At 43.7% G+C, this 20,892-nt stretch overlaps 1 protein-coding gene across 2 annotated transcripts; it reads right to left on the bottom strand.

Moving 5' to 3' along the window:
• Positions 1 to 221: 221 nt before the first annotated feature.
• On the bottom strand, positions 222 to 20,011 carry LOC134616691 (TSC22 domain family protein 2-like). 2 transcript variants are annotated; one of them, XM_063461640.1, is made up of 4 exons: positions 17,493 to 20,011; positions 8,211 to 8,285; positions 776 to 827; positions 222 to 622 (listed from the first exon to the last, which is right to left on the bottom strand). In XM_063461640.1, exons 1-4 carry the CDS (start codon positions 19,340 to 19,342, stop codon positions 263 to 265), a joined length of 2,337 nt encoding a protein of 778 aa, XP_063317710.1. In that variant the 5' UTR covers positions 19,343 to 20,011; the 3' UTR covers positions 222 to 262. The 2 variants fall into 2 exon arrangements, with proteins under 2 accessions (XP_063317710.1, XP_063317711.1); XM_063461641.1 differs by lacking the exon at positions 8,211 to 8,285.
• Positions 20,012 to 20,892: the final 881 nt, after the last annotated feature.

Here is a 20,892-nt window from a genome sequence, read left to right as displayed (position 1 = left end):
TCCGTCTGTTGCGCTCTTGATGATTGCATTAACACTGGAAAGGCCCACAGTACAGATGCATACACGCACACATTCTAACACCAATTCACAGTCTTGCTTCCTCGCTCTGACACACACACACTCACACTCGCACAGAAGCACTGTACTCTTTGTGGTCAAGCTGGTGGCTAAGAAGTTCTTTTTAAATTTCACATACACTAATTGTAATAAGTTGTAGAGAAGATGCTGTTCTGTTTTTCTTTTGTTGGTTTTTGATGCGCTTTCAAGCAGAGGTGACGTTGGGTTGCAGTTGTTGGCTGGGATCGAGCTGCGGTTGAGTCTGGAGCTGCTGGGGTTGGGGGTGGTGCTGAAGCTGGGGGTGCGACTGCGACGGAGGCTGAACTTGAAGCAGCGGCTGGGCTTGCTGCTGAGGTTGGCTGAGTCCTGGCTGGGAAGCCGCGGCGCCCGAGCTGCTGGTCGACTGGGTGGACAGCTGAGACAGCTGCTCACTGTTGGCCAGAGATTTCAGCACGGCGTTCTCCCTCTCCAACACAGAGTTCCTCTCGTACAGCTCCTTGATCTGCTCCTTTAAGACCTCCACCTCTTCGCGCACTGCATACATCAGATGGCTTTTCACCAGGTCCTGAAGGAGAGCAGAAGGAAACATGAAGTGGGAACTAACCAGTGGTAGGAGCCATTGTCTTATTAAATCTATACACTCTCTACATTGAACTCATTCCTATGCTTTTAATTTAAAAAAGAAGCATATATGATTAGTGGTAAAATGAATACTCACCATAGCCTGTTCAATTTTATTATCAATGGCAACAACATTGGTTCCAGAGGCACTGCAAAAAAGAAAAGAAAAGACAGATAAAGTACAGTAACACAAACAATCGCATCATGATTACTTTCTATATTTGACTTATTCCTGCTTTTATTTGTGTTCCCAAACAGATCGGAAACATGGAAAATACTGAATTCTATTGAAATGGACAAAAATACTAATCCAACTTGAAATAAATCAGAACCCCAAATGACACATTGGTGCTCGATCAGTCAAACAAGGTGCCTCAGGTATCTAGGTCAGATCACACAAAAGCACCAGTCACCACTCTCAGACCTACGCCTGGCGACCTACAGGAGAAATGAGACGAGACCGGGCCCCGACAACGCAACAGGCTCAAGTTTGTTCGAATGATGCATCCGTTTGTTTAACAGCCATGATGACTGGACCATGCGGATCAATATCCAAAGGCAGCTGCCAGCTAATCCCACCGCTGGAAACAAATATTCATGCACTCAGATTCACTGACGTCACATCAATGTATGGCTATGATTAAGCGCTATTTGGTCTGACTCCTGTAAATCCATTACAATCCACGCGTGAAGACACAGCTACAACCACGCGGGGAGGAGGAGCGGCGCTCTTACGTGCGGCGTGTGCGGTAGGAGGGCAGCGGATCGCAGCTCGCGAGCCGGGTTGGGTCCCCAGGACAGCCCGGTGGTTTGTAGGAAAACGTGCACGGCATGGCGCTGCTGGAGCTCCACCGGTAGCGGCGCACAGAAGGTCATCGGTGCCTACCGGAGGCGGTTTAGTTGGGCAACTGTGACCGCATTTAGAACAACGAAACACGAGCCGATGGGAGGAGAAGTGCAAGGAGCTGAAGGAGGTGGGGACACATGTCTGAAATTATTTCTGGCTCTGATGGCTTCATAGTGACTGATAAGTGCAGCGACTGTACTCAGCAGGGATACGGGGTGCAAGTTAAATGGCCGAGGTGGAACGTGCTTTAAAATATAATTTTGATCCACTTCAAGCTATACTTGCTGATCAAACCAATTATCCCCCACTGTTACATCCAAATGTTACAGAGGCAGCTATAAGCAGGCATATGCTGTGTCTGCAGAGTATGTGCAACAGCTGCACAATAACCCAGTTTTCCTCTGGGATTCACCTCCCCCATCCACGTTTGTTCCATTAACGTTTTTTAATATCTTCCATCTTGCTCATGGGAGTAAACATATATACTGGTTTACTGAGAACATTTGAAATATCGCTGAATTATTTAACTGTGGATTGATTTAGGGACATTACTATCACTGAAGTTATCCCGGTGATCAGTGATAAGAATAAGTAACCAAATAAGGAATTTAAAATTTGTTGTAAAGGATGCTTTATTTCTTATATATTCAGTTAATGATGTTTAAAGTTTCTAATAATGAAGTGAGTTTTGTGTCGTGTCAGAGGCATAAACAGGTCTGGCTGGGAGCACAGAAACCTTTGTTTGTGGGAGGGAACCAATCAAAGTTGGCCTCATCCTTAAGAGGAGCTGAAAATGCTGAAACTAAAACATGCAAACCTGCTCTAGCAGAGTCAAACAATATAAATTGGAAATTAGCACTTTAAGAAATCAGTAAGATGTTATTACATACTTTCTCCACCAGGGGGACATGATGAGCTTATCTATCCAGCTGCACAACTTCTAACTCTGTACATACTTTGGTGAAAAGTGTTATTATAGCAGTATTTTAATTTTTAATTATCACTTAGTGTCTTAGTAATATTCTTGATCTCATAAAAAACAAAAGGATCAATTCAGCTGTAATAAGATGCAGATTTACACCTGCAACAAAAAGCTATGGAAAATCATGGCCACCATGCAGTACTAAGGTGCCTTCAAATACATGTAGACTCCTACTGTTATTCTGTTCCTCTACATGTAACTCGTGTGGGTGTGAGAGGCCGGCAGAAAGACTCGGATGATCTTTATCAGCAGGCTGTACTGGGGAAGGAATGTTCCCCATACTTCTGCTGCTGGGAAACACCGTCACTCACACCCCTGTCCTCCACTCCTACCTCTGGTCACTGCCAGATATGATAATGTCAAACACGACTTCCAAGCCAGCATGTCACACAATGAAGGGGGAAAAAAATGCAGATGTTATGAACAAGATGCACATGGTGCCATCATGGCTAGAGAGGCAGTCAGCACTCGCTCATTAACGTCTCTTTATGTCGTTCCCTCAGACATTATGTGACCCCCACCACGAGTGCTTATACAACCAAAAAAGGAAAAGAACATCAGCTTCACCCAGTACCAAACGTGTCTTTAATTTAGACGGGGTGTCGCGCTCAGGACCTCCTATAGCTTTCCTCCCTAACAGGAGTTTTCAATAGGCCTGTGCCTAGAGGAATCTCTCAGTCTATAAAATACTGAGCCTTAATGGACTCGCTGGGTTACACCCTTGTTGCTTCACCAGTGGTTTTCAGATAGTACAGCAAACAAAAACATGCTCTGCTAATAACAGGATCACACTCTGCAGCAGCACATGTATAAATACAGGCTTGTTTGAATCTGTTAGAGCTCAGTTTGCTTATACCCACGCATGAAGTTCTACTTTTGAGAAAGACAAACGGCAGGATTTGAATTGGACCAGCTTGGACCAGCCAAAGACAATAAGAAAAGCCAATATAATCTCTTAAATGAAACGCAAGGCAAGTTGATAAAACTGAGGCCTTATCATAAAGTTTCATCAAGATGTTAAAAATGGTAAATGTGACGGGGATGAGACAGGAAAACGATGACAGATGTTCACAGCTAAGGCCAGATGCTTTGTGGATTATAGAGGATACAGTAAATTTCCACATTTTCTGGATAAATCTACAGTTAGGGGGGAAACCTGGGTCCAACCCTCATGTGACAACTCACATGGCAGAACAATTTTTAATGGAGGGAGCCATATTGTGCAAATTCTATCAAAACTGCTGCAGATTAACTTCCAGCTTGGTTTCAGCTCTACTGTCATCCAAGGTTAAATGTGATGCTCCTCTGTAGTGCCTTTAAATGACCTCATTGCAATTAAAGCAGGGGGGTATGAAGCATTTTCTCCTGGGGTTTCCTCCAGCTGGTTTTAGAGAGCTGGGTTGAGACTATTGTAATCAAATCAGAGAATAAAACGGGCTGGGAAAACTCTAAAAAACCCCATGTGCACTGTCAGGGGAAACATGTGACAAGCCAGCAAACTGTAACTATGGAGACTGGAAAACATCAATAATACAATCAACCTTTATTAAGAGTCTGTCAGAACAAACGGGTAAATATGATTCTATTAAGTCATGATGGTTTGGGCAGCTCCTCTCGACAATGACTGGAAATATAGACTGAAGCAGGCGTGTATAAAAACAAAACAAAAAAAAACCAAAACACTCACAACAAGTCAAAACCATATTAGGAGACCATCTGGTATTCCAAGTAAAACTTCCAAGAACAACTGGCACTGAGGGAGGGAGGGGATTTTTGGTTTTTGGGAACCGCACCATCAGTCGTGTTTTGGAGCACTGGTTCGAGCTCTGCCCTGACACACACATGATCTTGTTTAAGTCTCAAGAGCTCCTGTGAAAGCCAAAAGCTAGTCTGAGCGCCTGACTTTGAACCAAATCACATTAAATGCTCGGCGGAGCCGCCTCCTCCGTTTCGACAGCATTACAAAGCGAGCACTGTACGACCGCTGATGTACGTGGGGTCAAATCCTGCAGGCCTAAAGGCTGGGCTCAGATGTAACGGCACGCTAACGAGGGTCTGAACTTACTCTGCCGCTGATTATACAACCGATCGCTCCTGTAAACTTCACCTTCTACACCAACAGGACTGAAGTTTATAAGCTCCGGGCAGAAGTTTGCCGTTTCCCTTACAGTGCTAGCTGTAAAACAGGAATGCCAATAAAAAGTCCATTAGAGCTAGAGAGGTTTACACTAGCACCAGGGCAAGTGGAGTGGCGGGCATGCATAAGTCATCTGCACATCAAATAGTTGTCATTCCTTCTCTCTGAAAGAACTGCTGCCATATTTAAGACCACTAAGTTTCCTTCAGCAACACTAGCAAAAAAAAGAAAAAAAAAAAAAGACATGATGATACAAGTTTAGAGCTTAGGAGGTGAAGGCGAGGCTGATCATGTGCCCAAGGACAACAGGTGCACAAGGCAATATTCTCGTATCACTCGTACCGCATAGATGCCCCCAATTTAAAGGGGGAAATCTGTGTTCTCTTTCTAAGCAGCTTGGTACTGCAACCACACAAATATTTACCACCAAGGGTATACAGAGCATATTCCACACACACACACACACACACACACACACACACACACACACACACACACACGTGCTTCTATACTACTTTCATTTTTATCACAGACCTGTGAACTTCCATAGTTACATTAGGCAGCTGTGTCTGTAGGAAGGCAGTCCGCCACAGAGAACAAAATGAGGAAGTGCTATAATTATAACCAAACAGCAAGCCTCAAAACTCGAGCATGGCTTTGGTGTAATTATGAAGCAGCAGTATATATTTATTACCTAAGAAAGCTGACGGGCTTTATTTGGCTTGGCAGTTAACAACATTTTTAAATGTGTTGATCGATTTGGGCAGCATGCAAAAATAAATAAATACATATTGGGTCATGAATGGATAATGATACCAGGAAGTGTAAATATTCTGAACCAGGTCTGATATTTAAAAGAAAATTGACACCTGACGAGACGTTATGATTTTTAAAACATCAGGTTTTTGTTGTTATTCATTCCCCTATTTATCTGTAAATGTCGTTCTATTTGCTGATATCTCAACTCAACAAGGCTGATATTGTCAAATGTATCAATCAGTGTGTTTACCCTAATATCTGTATAATACACCCACAGGTCTGACAGGGGTCAATAGTTGCCATGCCTTTTGCCTTTGCCAGGTGACCCATGCAGATGATCAAATGGGTGAATTTCCTATACAACTGATGTAGATCTACTTTGGGGAGGTTTCTCAGGTTAAACAGGCCTCCACACAGGAAGCATTTCCACAATCACCCTTACGACTGATCAGTAGCGACATAAAAGGCTCTGGTTGGCTGGGTAACCCTCTACCACCCCCTCATATGTCAATCGCAGTCATTGGTAGTCACATCAATCACTTGCTAATAAGTTAAGAAGTTTAACTCTGAACCCTCCTAAATTATGTTGCTGACTGTCTTTGGCCTGAGTGCTTCATATGTAAACGGCCCTTTAAAGTACAAAGCAGAGTTATGGTAGGGTTACATATGTTAGGGGAGTATAGATGAGGCACAGTTCTCTGTAAACAAACATGAAACGACTGGTTTCACTTCTATATAAAAAGAAATGCAGGAATGATGCTATGATATAGCAGACCATGTGGTCTTATTCCAACGGATGGGTGTCATCCAGAACATCATTTCCAACACACTGGTGAAAAAAAGACCTTCGGGATATTCATTTTTCACTCTGACTTCATCTGGTTGCCTCACACATCATCCCAAACCAACCCGTATAAAAGAGACGGATCACGTGTCAAACTGCAAAGGCCATCGCCCGAATCTACCAAACAAAACTTTGGTTATCTTTGCATCCAAGGAAACAAAAGCAGTCCTTGATGGGATAATGTATCCACAACAACGGCGCTCCAAAAGAAAAAAGAAAAAAAAAAGAATGCATGGGGCGAAACATCTTACACTGCTGCTGCCTTCAGCTAAGAGTAGAAATCACGTGCACTCCACACAGCATTAGAATCTGGATAACACCACCACAACGTTGATCTATCTTTTCAAATTTAAATCAAAGCCGCTAAGGCGCCAAAAGGGCTGACATTATTGTATATGCTCATGCATGAAAGTGTGTGTGCGTGCGTGTGAGCGAGTAGTTCCTCAGCGGCTGGTTGTGTCAGCTTTATATTTCTCTAAAACAGTTTCATTTCCTGTCACTGAGATATGGTTTCATGTGCTTCTCTTTTCATTTTTGTAAATGGCATCAGAAAAATGTTCGCCCCTCCGATTGTCTCGCTATGCCATCTACTTACCTCGCTGTCATTTAGGAAATGAATCATTTCATGATGAATTTAAAATATAACCGTGAATAAAAACCATTTGGCAGGAAAGAGTGCAGAAGTATTTTCATTGGCTTGTTTTCATAGTTTGAGGCACTTTCTAAGAATAAAAAAAAAAAAAAATACCTTCGCTGAACAGGGAGTTATCTGTGAGCCACCAGACCAGTTTACTGCTTTACACGGAACTGTATGCATATTTAAACCATGAACAACTCACCAGCTTAAAAGTCCTATCAGTCTGCAGAACTGCTCTGATCGAGTTGTTTCATGTTCTTTGTTGTCACTTCACAATACTTTAAACCGAATGACATTTAGAAGTGTCAAGCGCTGTTAGATTTATTTGATGTTTGAGAGCACAATATTGCTCTTTAGCATTACGGAAGAAGGCTACAGTGCAGACATCTCCATTCCTGTGATCAACAAGTGTTTACACTACCAGACTATCCTAGAAACAGTCAGCTGTTGGACTAATAGTGGCCGACTGGAAAATTTCGATGTTCCCCACGAAGTCCTTTTATTGGTCAATAGATTTATAATCAAACAATTCATCAGTGTAGCACTGAAAATACTGGTCAGATAGTTTAACAATATTTTTTTAATCAAAGAGTTAAACTTGTTTATAATCCGATTAACTGATCGCTTGCCTGCCCTATTGGACTCTGTTCCATTATTATATATTTTGGGGCGATCATGGCTCAAGAGTTGACAGTTCGTCTTGTAATCGGAAGGTTGCCGGTTTGAGCCCCGGCTCCGACAGTCTCGGTCGTTGTGTCCTTGGGCAAGACACTTCACCCGTTGCCTACTGGTGGTGGTCAGAGGGCCCGGTGGTGCCAGTGTCCGGCAGTCTCGCCTCTGTCAGTGCGCCCCAGGGCAGCTGTGGCTACAATGTAGCGTGCCATCACCAGTGTGTGAATGTGTGTGTGAATGGCTGAATGTAGTGTAAACTTTGGGGTCCTTAGGGACTAAGTAAAGCGCTATACAAATACAGGCCATTTACCATTATTTTTGGTGGCTAAACCTATGAAAATAACACCCAGGCAGTAAACAAAACCAAATTTTTAAGGGACACACACACACACACACACACACACACACACAATATATGACATCTTAAAAAGAGACTGCGTTGATTTGCTAGTGAGAAGCAGTGTGACAAATAAATAAAAAACAGAGCGAAGAGATGCCGGTTGAGAAATCTACTGGCTAATCCTGCGCTTGCAGCCAGGCTTCGTTTCCAAACTCAATCCATGCACGTGGAAAAAGCAAAGCTCGCTGCTACTGAACACTGCACACACAATGTTACACTCTTGCAGGCCTGCCCGGACCAATCCAGTACTGTACCTATCAATGTGCGCCTTTGAGTCTCTTAATCTGCTGCCAGACTGGAAGGCCTGGTAGAAAGCCTTGGATGGATTCCTGTGTCAACCGCATTCAGGGAAGAGAGAAGAGACAGAGACAGAGTGAAGAGCTGCGACAGTGAAAACAGACTCAAGTTTGACTCCTACAAATGCTTTCTCACACATCTTCAAAACTCTTTAGCAGTAAACATAACAAGAGTTAAAGCTCTTAGTCTTAAAGGGAAATATAGAAGATTCAAAGAGAGTAAAGCAAAGGTCTGAGGTCTTCAATTAAACACAGGAAGTTATGTTCAAAGGTGGGGACAGCTTCAAAAACATTAAGGACCTCCCTCGAGCTTTTAACCCTCAATATGCTGATCACTCAGTTGTACCCCCTGATTTCACCCTCAACTTGTACTCACACACACACACAAACATCTCACACACACTCACGTAAATATCATTTGTCTTGGATATTTGAATGTCACTGCAGAATTGTGCATGTGCAGACGAGGGATGGTAAGAATATTTCATATATTTTAAACTCAAATGACTCGTGCAACTACTTCTGGTTCAAAAATATATATGCTTTTCCTTGATGATATATAACAAAGGTTTTGGAATAATTAGGAAAATTAGCATTTTTAAATAGCCTTTTTAAAATCGGGGCTTCATTTACGCAAGCAGAACAGACATCTGTATTTCTCAAAAAACCCTAAAATAACTAAATAAAACCGATTTTTGAGTAACAAGATAACAGACCACATTAAGCAGACTATTCTTGGTTACATAATCATCTCCTGGAGACAATTCTGAGCCAATAAAAACCTGACAATGCAGTTTCTATTGCCAGAATGCACTCAAACGTTTTCTGCCAACCACCACTGACAAACAAAAACAGAAGAAACACATGACTACTTACTACGCTGCAGATCGGAAATAAGGGAAGTGCAAAATGCTAAAATGTTAATTTAAATAAATATCTGTTAGTTGCTTAGCTTTTTCTCACATTATCTTTCAACATTTATCCAGTGCAAAATTAACGTGACACAATCGGCAACTGACACTGATAATTGTCCTTGCAGTTGCTAACAGGCCAGTATCTTTGCAAATGGAGGATATTGACAGACACCAAACGTTTGGCCAATTTATCTGTAGCAATGCAGCCGTATGAGAGTAGTTGTGACGGGAATGGTGAGCATATTCCAAGAATGGCAGGGATTCCCAGTGAACAGAGTGGTATTTATACCTAATAACACTAGAAAGCGGTTTACAAATTCTGCTGGTGGGAAGACCTTTAAAAAATGTTTTTAAGAACCTTAAAACAAACAAATTTTATAGACACACAAACACACGAGCACAACTGCTTTACTGGCAGGCTGATGTTATCTGTATCTGCATTTACCATGGCCAATAAATAAACATTTAAAAAGCAAAAAAGAGATGCGAGAAACACCCTTCAATCATGTCAGGCGTATTGATACTGCACAGACAGCCCACCAGGGGGCACTCTACAAATGTCCTCATGGTAAGACGTGTTTGAAATGCCACAGAAAGGACTAACTGAGCAGAGGTGGGCAATTTTTAGAAGAACCCGTGAACGTTTTGTGTGTCTTTAACATAAATAAATAAATAAATAAATAATCGGCTGATATGACAGAATATTAATTTTTTTTTTTTTACATGATCAAATATTGGTATTGATGAGGATAAAGCTGGATCTTTTTCCTGATCAATTCCTGGTTAATTCGAGTCAAATACAATCACATTACTCAATTTCACTTTACCCCCCATATTCCTGGTGACTAGCTACAAGTACACTGTGTTCTAACAACACATGCATGAGGGGAAGGCAAAGGAAATCCCCATACACACCCCCCCCCCCCCCCCCCCCCCCCCCCCCCAATCCCAACACACAGATATACTTCATTTACTCTCAGTCTGTGCATTTTAAGACTGCTTCTTTCCCACATTCACACTAACACAAATGCGCACTGACTGCACGTGCACACACACACGCACAGTAAAGTGTAGATTTACAGCATGTGTGTGGATATTATAGCAGCCAAGGCTCTTTTCCTAGAAATTTCTGGCACAAACTGCCTTTGTCACATTACCTCATGACTTAACACTCTCACTAGCTCTGGCTCTGCTTAATATTACTTTGTGGCCTGCAAATCTCTGTACACACACACACAAACACACACCCACACGTGTGCCAGGCACACCTCCACAGAAAAACCTCAGTTTTTCATGGCTAAAGCTCTGTACAAGTCCTGTATCGACTGAAATCAACAAGGTCAGATGACTTAGAGTTGGGTAGCCTCTTCGTGAATGAGGTAAGAACCAGAAGAGTCATCATTCTCTGTTTTCAAGTAGCAAACACTCGACTCTCAAAGGCTGCCTTTGTCAGTCTAAAATGCAACATGTCAATATCTCTTTATGAAAGCTGCTCTTTGTAAACCAGACAGTCACCGTGTTCAGCAGCTGAGAACATGCGGCCTCCTCCATAAACCCCAAAATCCAGAGAGAGAGAGAGACAGAGAGAGACAGAGAGAGAGAGAGAGACAGAGAGTGTATGTGTCATACAAAAGGAGGGAACACATAACCCAACAGATGTGCACACACAATGAAAATACCCCCCCCCCTTTTTTTAAACCACTCTCTGAGATCCCACAAGCTTACCTGATGGAAAAAAAAAAAAGAAGGCTGCACATGCTCAGGCTTTGCTTGAGACGACCCTAAAGCTAATGTATGACCAGGCAGCAGAAAATAATCTGAAAATAACTCCTGGATGCATTTTTGCTGGTTGATGTCACACATTAAGCTGGGGCATGACACGTGGATTTTTTACACCCCCCCCCCCTTGTTTCTGCAAACCAGTGGTTTGCAGGTTTAGGTCACAGTGTTGAACCTCTTAATAACCTTTCTAAGTAGCTGAGCATGTGAAAAACCCACAACAGCCTTAAGTGATGAAGCAAAGGGGGAGCGGGGTAGGAAGCTTGAGTTGGAGAGCGAGAGCGAGCAGAAGTGCAGGAGGAGAAAATATCAAAGAGCAAAAGTGTGAGAGGGAAACATGAAGACTACGAAAGGTGTCAACCTAGATATTTTCCTCTCCAGTCAAGGTGTTGCAGAGGCAGCATGGTTCACTCAAGGCCCCACTTACAGCAGAAGCACCGAAACTTCAGACCAGGGCCAAATGAGCTACAGATTTTTACAAAGGTGGGGAAGTTTGCTCTTCTGTTTTCAGTGCAAACCATCCCCTTTCTAGTCTCCATCACAACATGGCCAATTGGATGGATAGAGAGTGTTTGAGTTTATAAAAAGAGGGCTGAGGGATCACTACCAAACTGGTAGTGCTGGTAGTAAGTGGACAGGTAGAGTAATCTGGAGGCAAGTTGTGCACAAAGAAGAGGGAGAGGCTATAAGGGGCTGTTGAAAGCTCTCATTGTTGGTGCACATGAGGAATCAGGTTTTCAGCAAAATCCATATATCTGCCACACAGCACAAGTAGGTCAAAACTATTTAGATTTCAGTGGCCTCGTGGGAGTTTCTTTCAGCAGGTTTTAGGTTGTAGTCAAGGGAGATGGAGAGCAAGAAGGACCCAGAGCAACTGCACGATTACAGCAGAGCTACCAGAGGAGACTGGAAACCTGGATTTTAGTGTTCAAACAAATTTTTAACCTCATGCTTAGCATAGCAAAACTAGGTAGTTGCATTTTTTTGATCTTGGCCTATAGTTCCCCAAAATGTCGCTCCTTTTAGGGCACTCCCCAAGAGTAACTGAACACTTTTAAATCTGCTGTTATCAAGCTTCTTTTAGAGATGCGAGGAAATAGCATAATAAATAATAAAACAACTTTTAGTTCCAGAGTCTAGTTCCTAGTGTTGCATGGAGCCTTCCGAGTATCTAAACATATCCCACATGCGTAGATCTTAAAGTGGATTGTACAGTTCATGTATCCAGTTTCTGAACCACTTATTCAGCTTGGGTTTGAGAGGCGGGGTACACCCTGGACAGGTTGCCAATCGCAGAGAGAGACAAGCTTACACACGCTTTAGAATCACCAATTAACCCAACAAGTATGTCTCTGGACTGTGGAAGGAAACAGAGCACCCAGAGGAAGCCCATGCAGGCACAGGAAAACTAAATTGTATGTAGTGGAAAATAACTGACAGCAGCAGTGAATAGATATATGTGTAGATTAAAAGACTTGGGCTAAAAGAAGCTGGTATTTAACTGACTAAAGAACAAAACTGCTTAAAGACTTTTTCAATTATTGTGTCACTTGTTAATGTTTTGCTTTCCAAAAGCAAGATAAAAAGAACACTGTGAGCTAAGCTTATCTATAACACAGTACAGCACATCCCCAGTTAAACACTGGACCAACTTGGTGAAGCTGTTCTGCTTGTCAGAACAATGAAGAGCCTTAATTGGGATGTAAATTAAAAACTGATTCCAAAACATACAACCCCTCCAATCTTATCAGTTCTTTTTAATCAGTGCATGCGTGCTTTTCTAATGGCTGCACACATAAAACTGACATTTTGCACGCCCGAGTCACATGCTAGCCTTCTTTCTACACCGATGAGACTGACATAAGAAGACAGTTGCATTGTTTCAGATAATGCCACTGGTCTCAAAGAAAAAAAGCAAACAAAAAACCTCTACACCTGGGGTGGAGGGGTGGATGACTGCAGCAAAGCCTACAGACAAACTGACTAGTAGTGCCGGTCAAACTAGAACAATACACCCTTCTTTTTTAAAAATAACTCAAAGGCTGAGATTAGGCTGGGGTCATAGAGGAAGAACAACTTGACTAGTGCACACAGAAACACACACCTAAAGTTGAGGCTCCAATTCAATACTTAAAGCCAGAAAAGAAAGTATTACATTGCTGTTAAATACAAATACAGATACTTGTAGATCTACTGCTCGCTGCTGTACAGCTCAAAGGGTATTACAGCTGAAAGGCAGATTAAAAACTTTCATTCCTATCAAAGCCAAAGATGTCTGATTTTTTTTTTTTTTTTAAAGTGTTGACTTGTACCTCAGTGAGGCACTGTGGATAAAATGTACCCACCAAATGTCATATGATATGACCAGGGAGCCCCAGTGCGGAAGCAGGGAGTCAGCTAAGGAATATTAAATGAATAGAAGGTGGAGAGCAGTGTGAGCGACTGTGACTGAAAACAGGATACAGCAGTTAGAGGAGAGGTCAGCGAAGGGAGGGAAAGACCCTGTGGTACATGCCGTCTCTGTGTCACACTCACTCTCACACACAGAGCTACCACTTCCACTATGACTAAAAATGAATAAGCAGTTCTTACCCACGTCCACCCCCAGCATGGGTACTTGTGCACACATACGCAAGCGCTCATGGAGTCCAGCCATCCCCTTAAAGACACACCTCTTATCCACCCACACAAGCACAGTCTCTCAATTCACTGTGGCAGTAACTATATCGCAGACCTGGACTCCCCTCCTCTCTCCTACCTCCTAAGGAGTCTGATCTTACATAAGCTCCCGTTATGTGAGGACAATAAACCATACCCCCCCAGCATGAGGCTCAATTACATACAGACTTCAGTTGCAATACATTTATGATGAGCTTGCAAAATAGCAGCCATCCCCCCCCTCTGTGAGTACGGCAAAGACATTATGGCAATCCAGAAATGTTGTTTTATGCCTTCGGTTGTCGAAGCCATCTGGGAAACATTAAGCTGAGAAAACCATATTCTAAAAATGAGAACAGTATCTTCAGTCTCTAGTATATATAGCCATTGTTTTATTTTAATTACTTGTGAGCAAAACTAAATGGGGGAAGGAAGCTATGGACAAATGTAAGAGTCTTTCCAGTTTATGCACTATAAAGTCTATAACCCTTTAAAAGATGCAAGAAATAATATGTAATGCATGTTTTATTGGGAGGTGTTATTCAGACACTTGATATTAACACTCAGCATAAGAAAGAAAGCTGCCATTACTAATGGATATATTAAGATGGCTAAGGCCCCAATCAAACCCATCAACGATCAGTGGCTACTACTGGTCAGGAAAAATGTGTAGACCCTCATTATAGTCACAGGGACTGCTAAACTGACTGCTAAGCCCAGTCATGCTGACCTAGAGGTCAATCAGTGCCCCCTGGTAACAACCTGTACCTAAACAGGTGGTTACCTGTTTAGGTAACAGTTGTGTATATTCCATGACCAGTTGGTGAATAGTTGCTGTCAATCGTCAGTGTGACATTAGTCACAAAGAAGTATACATAACTATACTGAAAACCACCTTGTGAATGTCTTCGTCTTGTTTTGCTCTGCTCTCTTCTTTCCCCTAACCCTCGATCGGGCTGGATGGCTTCCCCTGCCTGAGCCTGGTTTCGCCAGAGGTTTCTTCCTGTTAAAAGGGAAATTTTCCTTCCCACTGTCGGCAAGTGCTAACAGGGGGTCGTCTGATTGTTGGGTTTTTGTAATATTGTAGGATCTTACAAAATAAAACGCATTGCGGCAGCGGTTGATGTGAATTGGCACTGTAAGTGGACAGTTACACCCTGCCTTTTGTTGAAATTAATGACTTATTCCATAGTGGCCTTATCATTTCTGAGCTACCATTAGCTAGCGCTGCTCACTGCTACTGCTGGGAGAGGAAGAGAAAGCACTGAGGATAGGCACTAGGGAGTGAGTTTTGTGCAAAAATCTGTCCAAAATACCTCATACAGCAGGCACTCCACAGGGTGAGTCAACCAAGAGAGTCGGGAAAGGTCTCACTTTTTTCAAACTTATGCTACAGTCTGTTTATTTGGCAATAAAAAGCCTAATTTGTGTCTACAGAAAAAAAGAGAACGTTTAATGAGCGTGCATTTTCTCGTTGTGTGACACATGAGTACGGAGAGAAACAAACAGTGCAGCAGAAATGTAGAAATTAAGAATGGAAACATGTTGGGGTTTTTTTTAAAGCTAGGGGAGGGAGGTGTGTCAGGCATAGCTAAAATGCCTACTAAAGAGAGGCACAGCAGGTTTCAGTATGCAGCTTCTTCCTCCTCTTCTGTGCTTAACTCAGTTGCTGCAGTAAAGGAATGTCATTCAACACTTCATCTGTATGTAAGCAACTGTCATGCCTCTTCTGTCAGTCAATCAGAAGGGCAGACAGCATGCTGACCACACCAACAGAAAGCAGTACACTAGCCGGTGTTTTGAATGACTTACAGATGGAGTGTGAACGCTTACTATGAAACATGTATGTTTGCTCCTGTCCAAAGGCTCTAAACAGAACAGAGTCAATTAGCCTAAACTTGCATTGCAAAAGAAAGGGGCCATTGCTTGACAACGCACAGTTGGTTGACACGCCCCTTTGTGAGGTCTCTTATCGGCAAAACAGGGGCACAGTGGAAAGACTACTGCTCAGTGTCTGATAGCGCTTGGCTGTCGTAAGAGACCCCTGCTCTTATCACCCTGGGAGCTCGGTCTTCTCACAAGCAAACTATAGGTGCTCCAAAAATCCAGCGCCCGAAGAGAGTGACATTATCACAGACATTAATAATCTTTGAAATGTCACCTGATATTAAAAACGTGTACTCAAAATAACTGGCCTGTGGTCATTACAACTTAAACAGATCAAGTGAAGAGCTGAATATAAACCTGTGAAGCTCATCTCCCTCTCAGGGTGCGAAAGACTTTCAGGATGGACACATACTGCAGAGATACTGCGTGAGATTGATAAAACAAATCTGAAGTTGTATGATTTGGCTTGCTGATTGGACATGTTTATATGAGTCAAAAGCTGTCATGTATGTCTCATAGTGGCAGCTGAAGTGTTTGGAAGGCTTTTTGAGTCCAATTGCAATAATTTGCATCAAGAAAAAAAAAAAATTGTTCCCGATGTCATGAGTGATATCTGTGCAAATGTATTTAGGTTATTGTGTGACACAGACTCATCAGTATCTAGTAAGATAATCTCCAATGTCCATTTAGAAATAACATCCATAAATCATTTTTACATGATTTTTACAAAAATACATAAATCATTTTTACATGATTTATGAGTGCCAAAATGTAAACAAATAAAGGATTTTTAAAAAATAAAACAAAATAAAAGTCAGTCACAGAAATGACAGAAGTCATCCAAACACTTAAAACTTCCTTGAAGTGCACATTACAAACTGACACTTCAACATACAGCTTGAGAGGAAGAAAGAAAGTAGTGCCAGTGCTCTGCAGGCTGCGTATCCTGTCTGATCTACATTTCTGGTACATCTCTAAGACTGTAAATGGAAACCACTGAGAGATTTCAGGCTTTAAATCATTTCCGCTCATGTGTGCCATCTACTACTGAGAGAAAGATCATTTCTGGAAGGGATGCAAACTTCTCGTACTCCTATTTTTTAGTTCACAAATTAAATCATGCGCAATTGTGATATCTTCTGTAGATGACATTTGCTTACAAAGAGACTCCTTATGTGACACCACATTAGTGGAACACAGTACATCACAAATTTAACAGTGTAAATGCCCAAAACTTCTCAAAACATTTTTAGTGAGCAGTACCTGGTGGGGCTAACTGTAGCAATGCCTCCCAAAAAATACATTTGAAAAATAAAATAAAATACTCTTCATTATGTTTGTATCAGAACGGATTTTCTAAAACAGGATCTGACTTAATAAAATCTGCTGCACATGTGCAGTGCAGCCACAGTTAGCCTGAGGCTAACTGAACACTGAACTAACCTTACACATAGTAGCAACCAGCAAAACATCTGTGAGGTTTGCAGCCAAGGCCATCACCTCACACACTGTCCTAGAGGGTGATAGCTGGAGTAAAAGCTGGAGACCCACACGTAAACACACACACCCTTACACACAAGGAGTCACAGAGTCACTGTGATACAGGAGCCATGTGTATTTAACAAGTTGTTGCTTGTGCTGGGGAAGTGTGCTACACTCCACTGACTGCTTTAGGCCCCAATATTAAAACAGCAAACATTATATTTCCTTCCTGTGCGCCACTACTCTCTTCCTCGTCATACTCCCCTTCCTCAATACCTCCCTGAAACTACGGGGAAAACCCTGTCCGTATTAACAAAGACACATTGCTGCTGTTTGTTACGGCTGTTTGTGACAAACTTCTCCCCTGCTGTGGACTAAATTAAGCATGTTTAGACCTTGCATGGTCATTGTGATTTTTTGAGCTGTGTGCATTATGGGTAGTTTTACAGAGGATCAGCAGTGATGATGTGAAGCTTAACAGGGATAGGGATATTAATATAAAGACTTGGAAATATATTACCTGTCCTCCTCCCCGTCGACAGGTATGTGGATTGCAAATATGCTGTTGACAGTCGGAGTGGTGAGCTGCAGGCTCTCAGGCATGAAGGGCTTCGCTGGTTCCTTCACAGAGACAACTGGAGACTGTATGTTGATGGTTCCATCTGACTTCCTCCCACCACCAACTTCCACCTGACCAAATGCAGTCACTGGGAGGCCCTGTGGCCCCAAAGCCCCTGCAGTGTTGCTGTGGGCTATCTGACCTGGAGGCAAACTCGGGGTTGTCACATTTGGCTTTGCTGCACTGGAGGCACTGGGCACAGCAGTGGGCACAGTGGGGGGTACACTGGAACTCACTGCAATGGCAGGCACGTTTTGTACACCAGAGGATGGAGGGTGGCCGTGGGGTTGAGGCTGTCCAGCGGTGGCATAAAGATTCACAGTCTGCTGCTTCAGAGCAGATCCAGCAACCAATACAGGGCCTCCAGCAGCTCCCATCCCTACAGTCTGCTGCTGCAAGACAGTTGGAGCTGGCTGTCCAGCAGGTAGAAGTACTCCTCCTACTGCTGCTCCAGGAACATCTCCAACCTGACTTGGCACAGATGCCCCTCCAGAGGCTGTAGGCATCACCGAAGTGGGTCCTTGTCCCTGGCTGGACACTGGGTGGGGCTGGCCTGAGGCAAGCCCTGGTGGCAGGGGTGCAGAGTGGTGCTGCTGATAGTACTCTGCCTGGTTCTGCATCAGTCCAGGTGATTGGCCGGCCAGGTGCTGGCCCACAGGAAGCTGTTGTTGCTGCTGCTGCTGAGGAGGGTAAGGACTTGGTTGGGCAGAGGGAGGCATGATGGGGGACTTCTGTATGAGGACACCGGATTGAGGCGGGCCGTTTTGCTCGACAGGCAGCAGGTTCTGTGGAACAAGAGGCTGCAGACCTACCACTGCTGGCTGAGCCGGAACAGCCGTAGGCCTGGAGAAAGAACTGTGCGTGACCGACCCACTCACACCTTGTTGGCGGGCGCTGTAGTTTTGATGGTGGATTTGCTGCTGCGGTGGCTGCGCCTCCACCGAGTGCACACGACTAGAAGAGAGAGAAGAGTCCGCCATGGAGCCCAAGCCATGACTCGAGTGCGTTGTTGAGGTTGCAGCAGATCCTCCTGTAAGCCCGAGCCCACTGTCTCTGTCTGCAGCAGGGTCCAGTGTTGTGTTGGCATGTCTCATGCTATCCACAGTCCGACCAACAACAGAGCTCTCAGAGTCCTTTTCATAAAACTCCGTGCACGTCCACCTGCCTCGCCGAAACGGTTCTCCAGTACCATGATCAAGTTTAATGACCCTGAACCGCGAGGAGCAACTCACCGTGGAGGTGGCAGGAGGTGGAGCTGAACTGGGCACTGCAGCAGGTTGGGATGCGTTCACTGACGCACTCGCTGGCCCAGCGCTGGCTGCAGAAGCAGGCTGCTGCTGCACTGGCCCAGCCTGAGTGATAAGGGGTAAACCAGCCCCAGCGCCGATCCCCGGTGCTTGCTGACCACCTTGACTCGAACCAGACACTCCCACTTTTCTGAACTCCCCAGAGGGATTGCTTGACAGCGCTGACAGCTGACTGGCATGAGGTACGCTTGATGGTGGCATCACTCCGACCGCCTCTGGCTCCACAACATTATTCAGAGCTTCTTCGGATGAACTTATGTCACACACAGGCTCATAATCACCCCGTGGCATGTCGTAGATTTCCGACGACACGTCCTCAGTCCGTGACTCGTCTGGATCGTCCAGACTCTCCGTGTCGTCGGCGGCACCTACAGCCGCCACCTGGGCCTGAGTCACACTTGTGATCTGAAAGCAGCTCTTTTTCTTGGCCGGCATTTTCGACATATTGACAGCCTGAATCCAAGTCCCGTATGGCTATGTTTATCCTCAGTCAAAAAGGGGCGAGCTGGCTGCAGCTTTTAAAAGCTTAGAGCATAATAAGCAGCAGACCTGGAGCTAGTTTTTTTTTTAGCCTACCTAACTGTAATCAAGATGTATCTGCGCCATCCTCTTCCTCTCTCGGACTCCTGTTGCGTTTCAAGAGCTCATAACGCAATGCCACACTTCGTGTCGTCTTGTCCAGCAGCAGGGCTTCAGACACGATTATCAGCAGCCCGTGCGGTGACCGATCCGCGGCTTTCGGCCCGCTAATGTCCCGGTTGTCCAGTTGTCGAACGGCCGTTGTCGCAGAATGGGCTGCCCAGCTGCAGGGGTTACTTTAAGCTGAGGAGGGCCCGTAGCCCTCCACTCACTGAGCTAGCTAACAATTCAAGCCAACTGGCTGCTGCACACTCCCCCTACGTCGGAACAAGTATGTGAGACATCCTCCCGAAAGCGGCGCTGCGTAGCCTCTCGCTTCACCAGCTCAAAGTCATTCGTTGTCGACACTCGCTTCGTCGCTGACTACGGTCGAGGGAGAAAGGGGCTCTTAAATATGACGCGTTAATAAAAAACAAATGATATTTTAAACAGCGTCTACAGTTGCCTCCCTCACTCAGTCACTCCTGACAAGATGGCTATGTTGTGTGAGACCGCGCTGCATCGTGGGTAGGTAGTGAGCGCAAAAGACGTTTGCGTACCAGGCTTTTGAGAATCCATCCTAATGGTGCCTTCACGGGCCTTCGGAAAAAAACCCCAAATACGTTCACAACTGCACGCACAGAAAGAGTAAAAAGAAATGTTTTTAGACATTTGTTTTTAGACTACTCATTAGAGTAGCACTACCCCAAAATTGTTGTCGGGGTAGTGGTACTCTAATGACTATTTAACTTTTTACATTCTATTTATCACTATTCAGACAACAGATCTATTTGACCGATTGCTTTGGACTGTGGAAAACTGTGAAACGTAATTCAGCTCATAATTTCCTCATTATTAGTCTAGCTGATTATGCGATTAGTCAGATTTATATAAATCACAATAGATGGATGTCTTGATAAAACACTCCCAAAAACTCTTTCTTGTTTGCTACCGCCTGCCCCTCAGAGCAAAATACTCTTTTCTTATCACTGTAAAGTTTCTTTCTTTCTTTCTTTTAGTTACACCTTGCTTTAATTAGCTGTTACTGGGCTATTATATCAGTCAGCATGAGGTATAATATGCCTTATTTGATGATCAGCTGCAATAACAAAATAAATTCACCCAGTATTCTGTTTAAATGTGTTATGGAGCAATACGAGAAAATATGCATACTTGTAACATATATTAGAAATAAAAAAAAAATAGAAACTATCTAATTAAGAATTAACCAGAATGCTTCCTGTTTCAATTTTACAGGAACTTTACAGGATATCTCTCAAAAGCACCGAAAGGAAAAAGAAGTGCTCTGAAACCAGCGAAACATGTTTTTTCTCACAGACCACGAGGTTTCCCAAATCATAGAGAACACTGCCCCC

The sequence above is a fragment of the Pelmatolapia mariae genome, linkage group LG18, assembly GCF_036321145.2.
Source record: "Pelmatolapia mariae isolate MD_Pm_ZW linkage group LG18, Pm_UMD_F_2, whole genome shotgun sequence".
Taxonomy (NCBI): Eukaryota; Metazoa; Chordata; class Actinopteri; order Cichliformes; family Cichlidae; genus Pelmatolapia; species Pelmatolapia mariae.
Note: the sequence above shows the minus strand (reverse complement) of the source record. Positions and strands in the feature narration are given on the sequence as shown.

Bases quoted from the DNA above. Each gene is read 5' to 3' on its own strand.
- LOC134616691 (XM_063461640.1), bottom strand. From the start codon at position 19,342: ATGTCGAAAATGCCGGCCAAGAAAAAGAGCTGCTTTCAGATCACAAGT. The intron at 8,286-17,492 runs GTAATATATTTC...CGGTTGACACAG, and splicing joins GTCGACGGGGAGGAGGACAG to GAATCCATCCAAGGCTTTCT. The intron at 828-8,210 runs GTACAGTACTGG...TCTTTTTTGCAG, and splicing joins TCAAAGGCGCACATTGATAG to TGCCTCTGGAACCAATGTTG.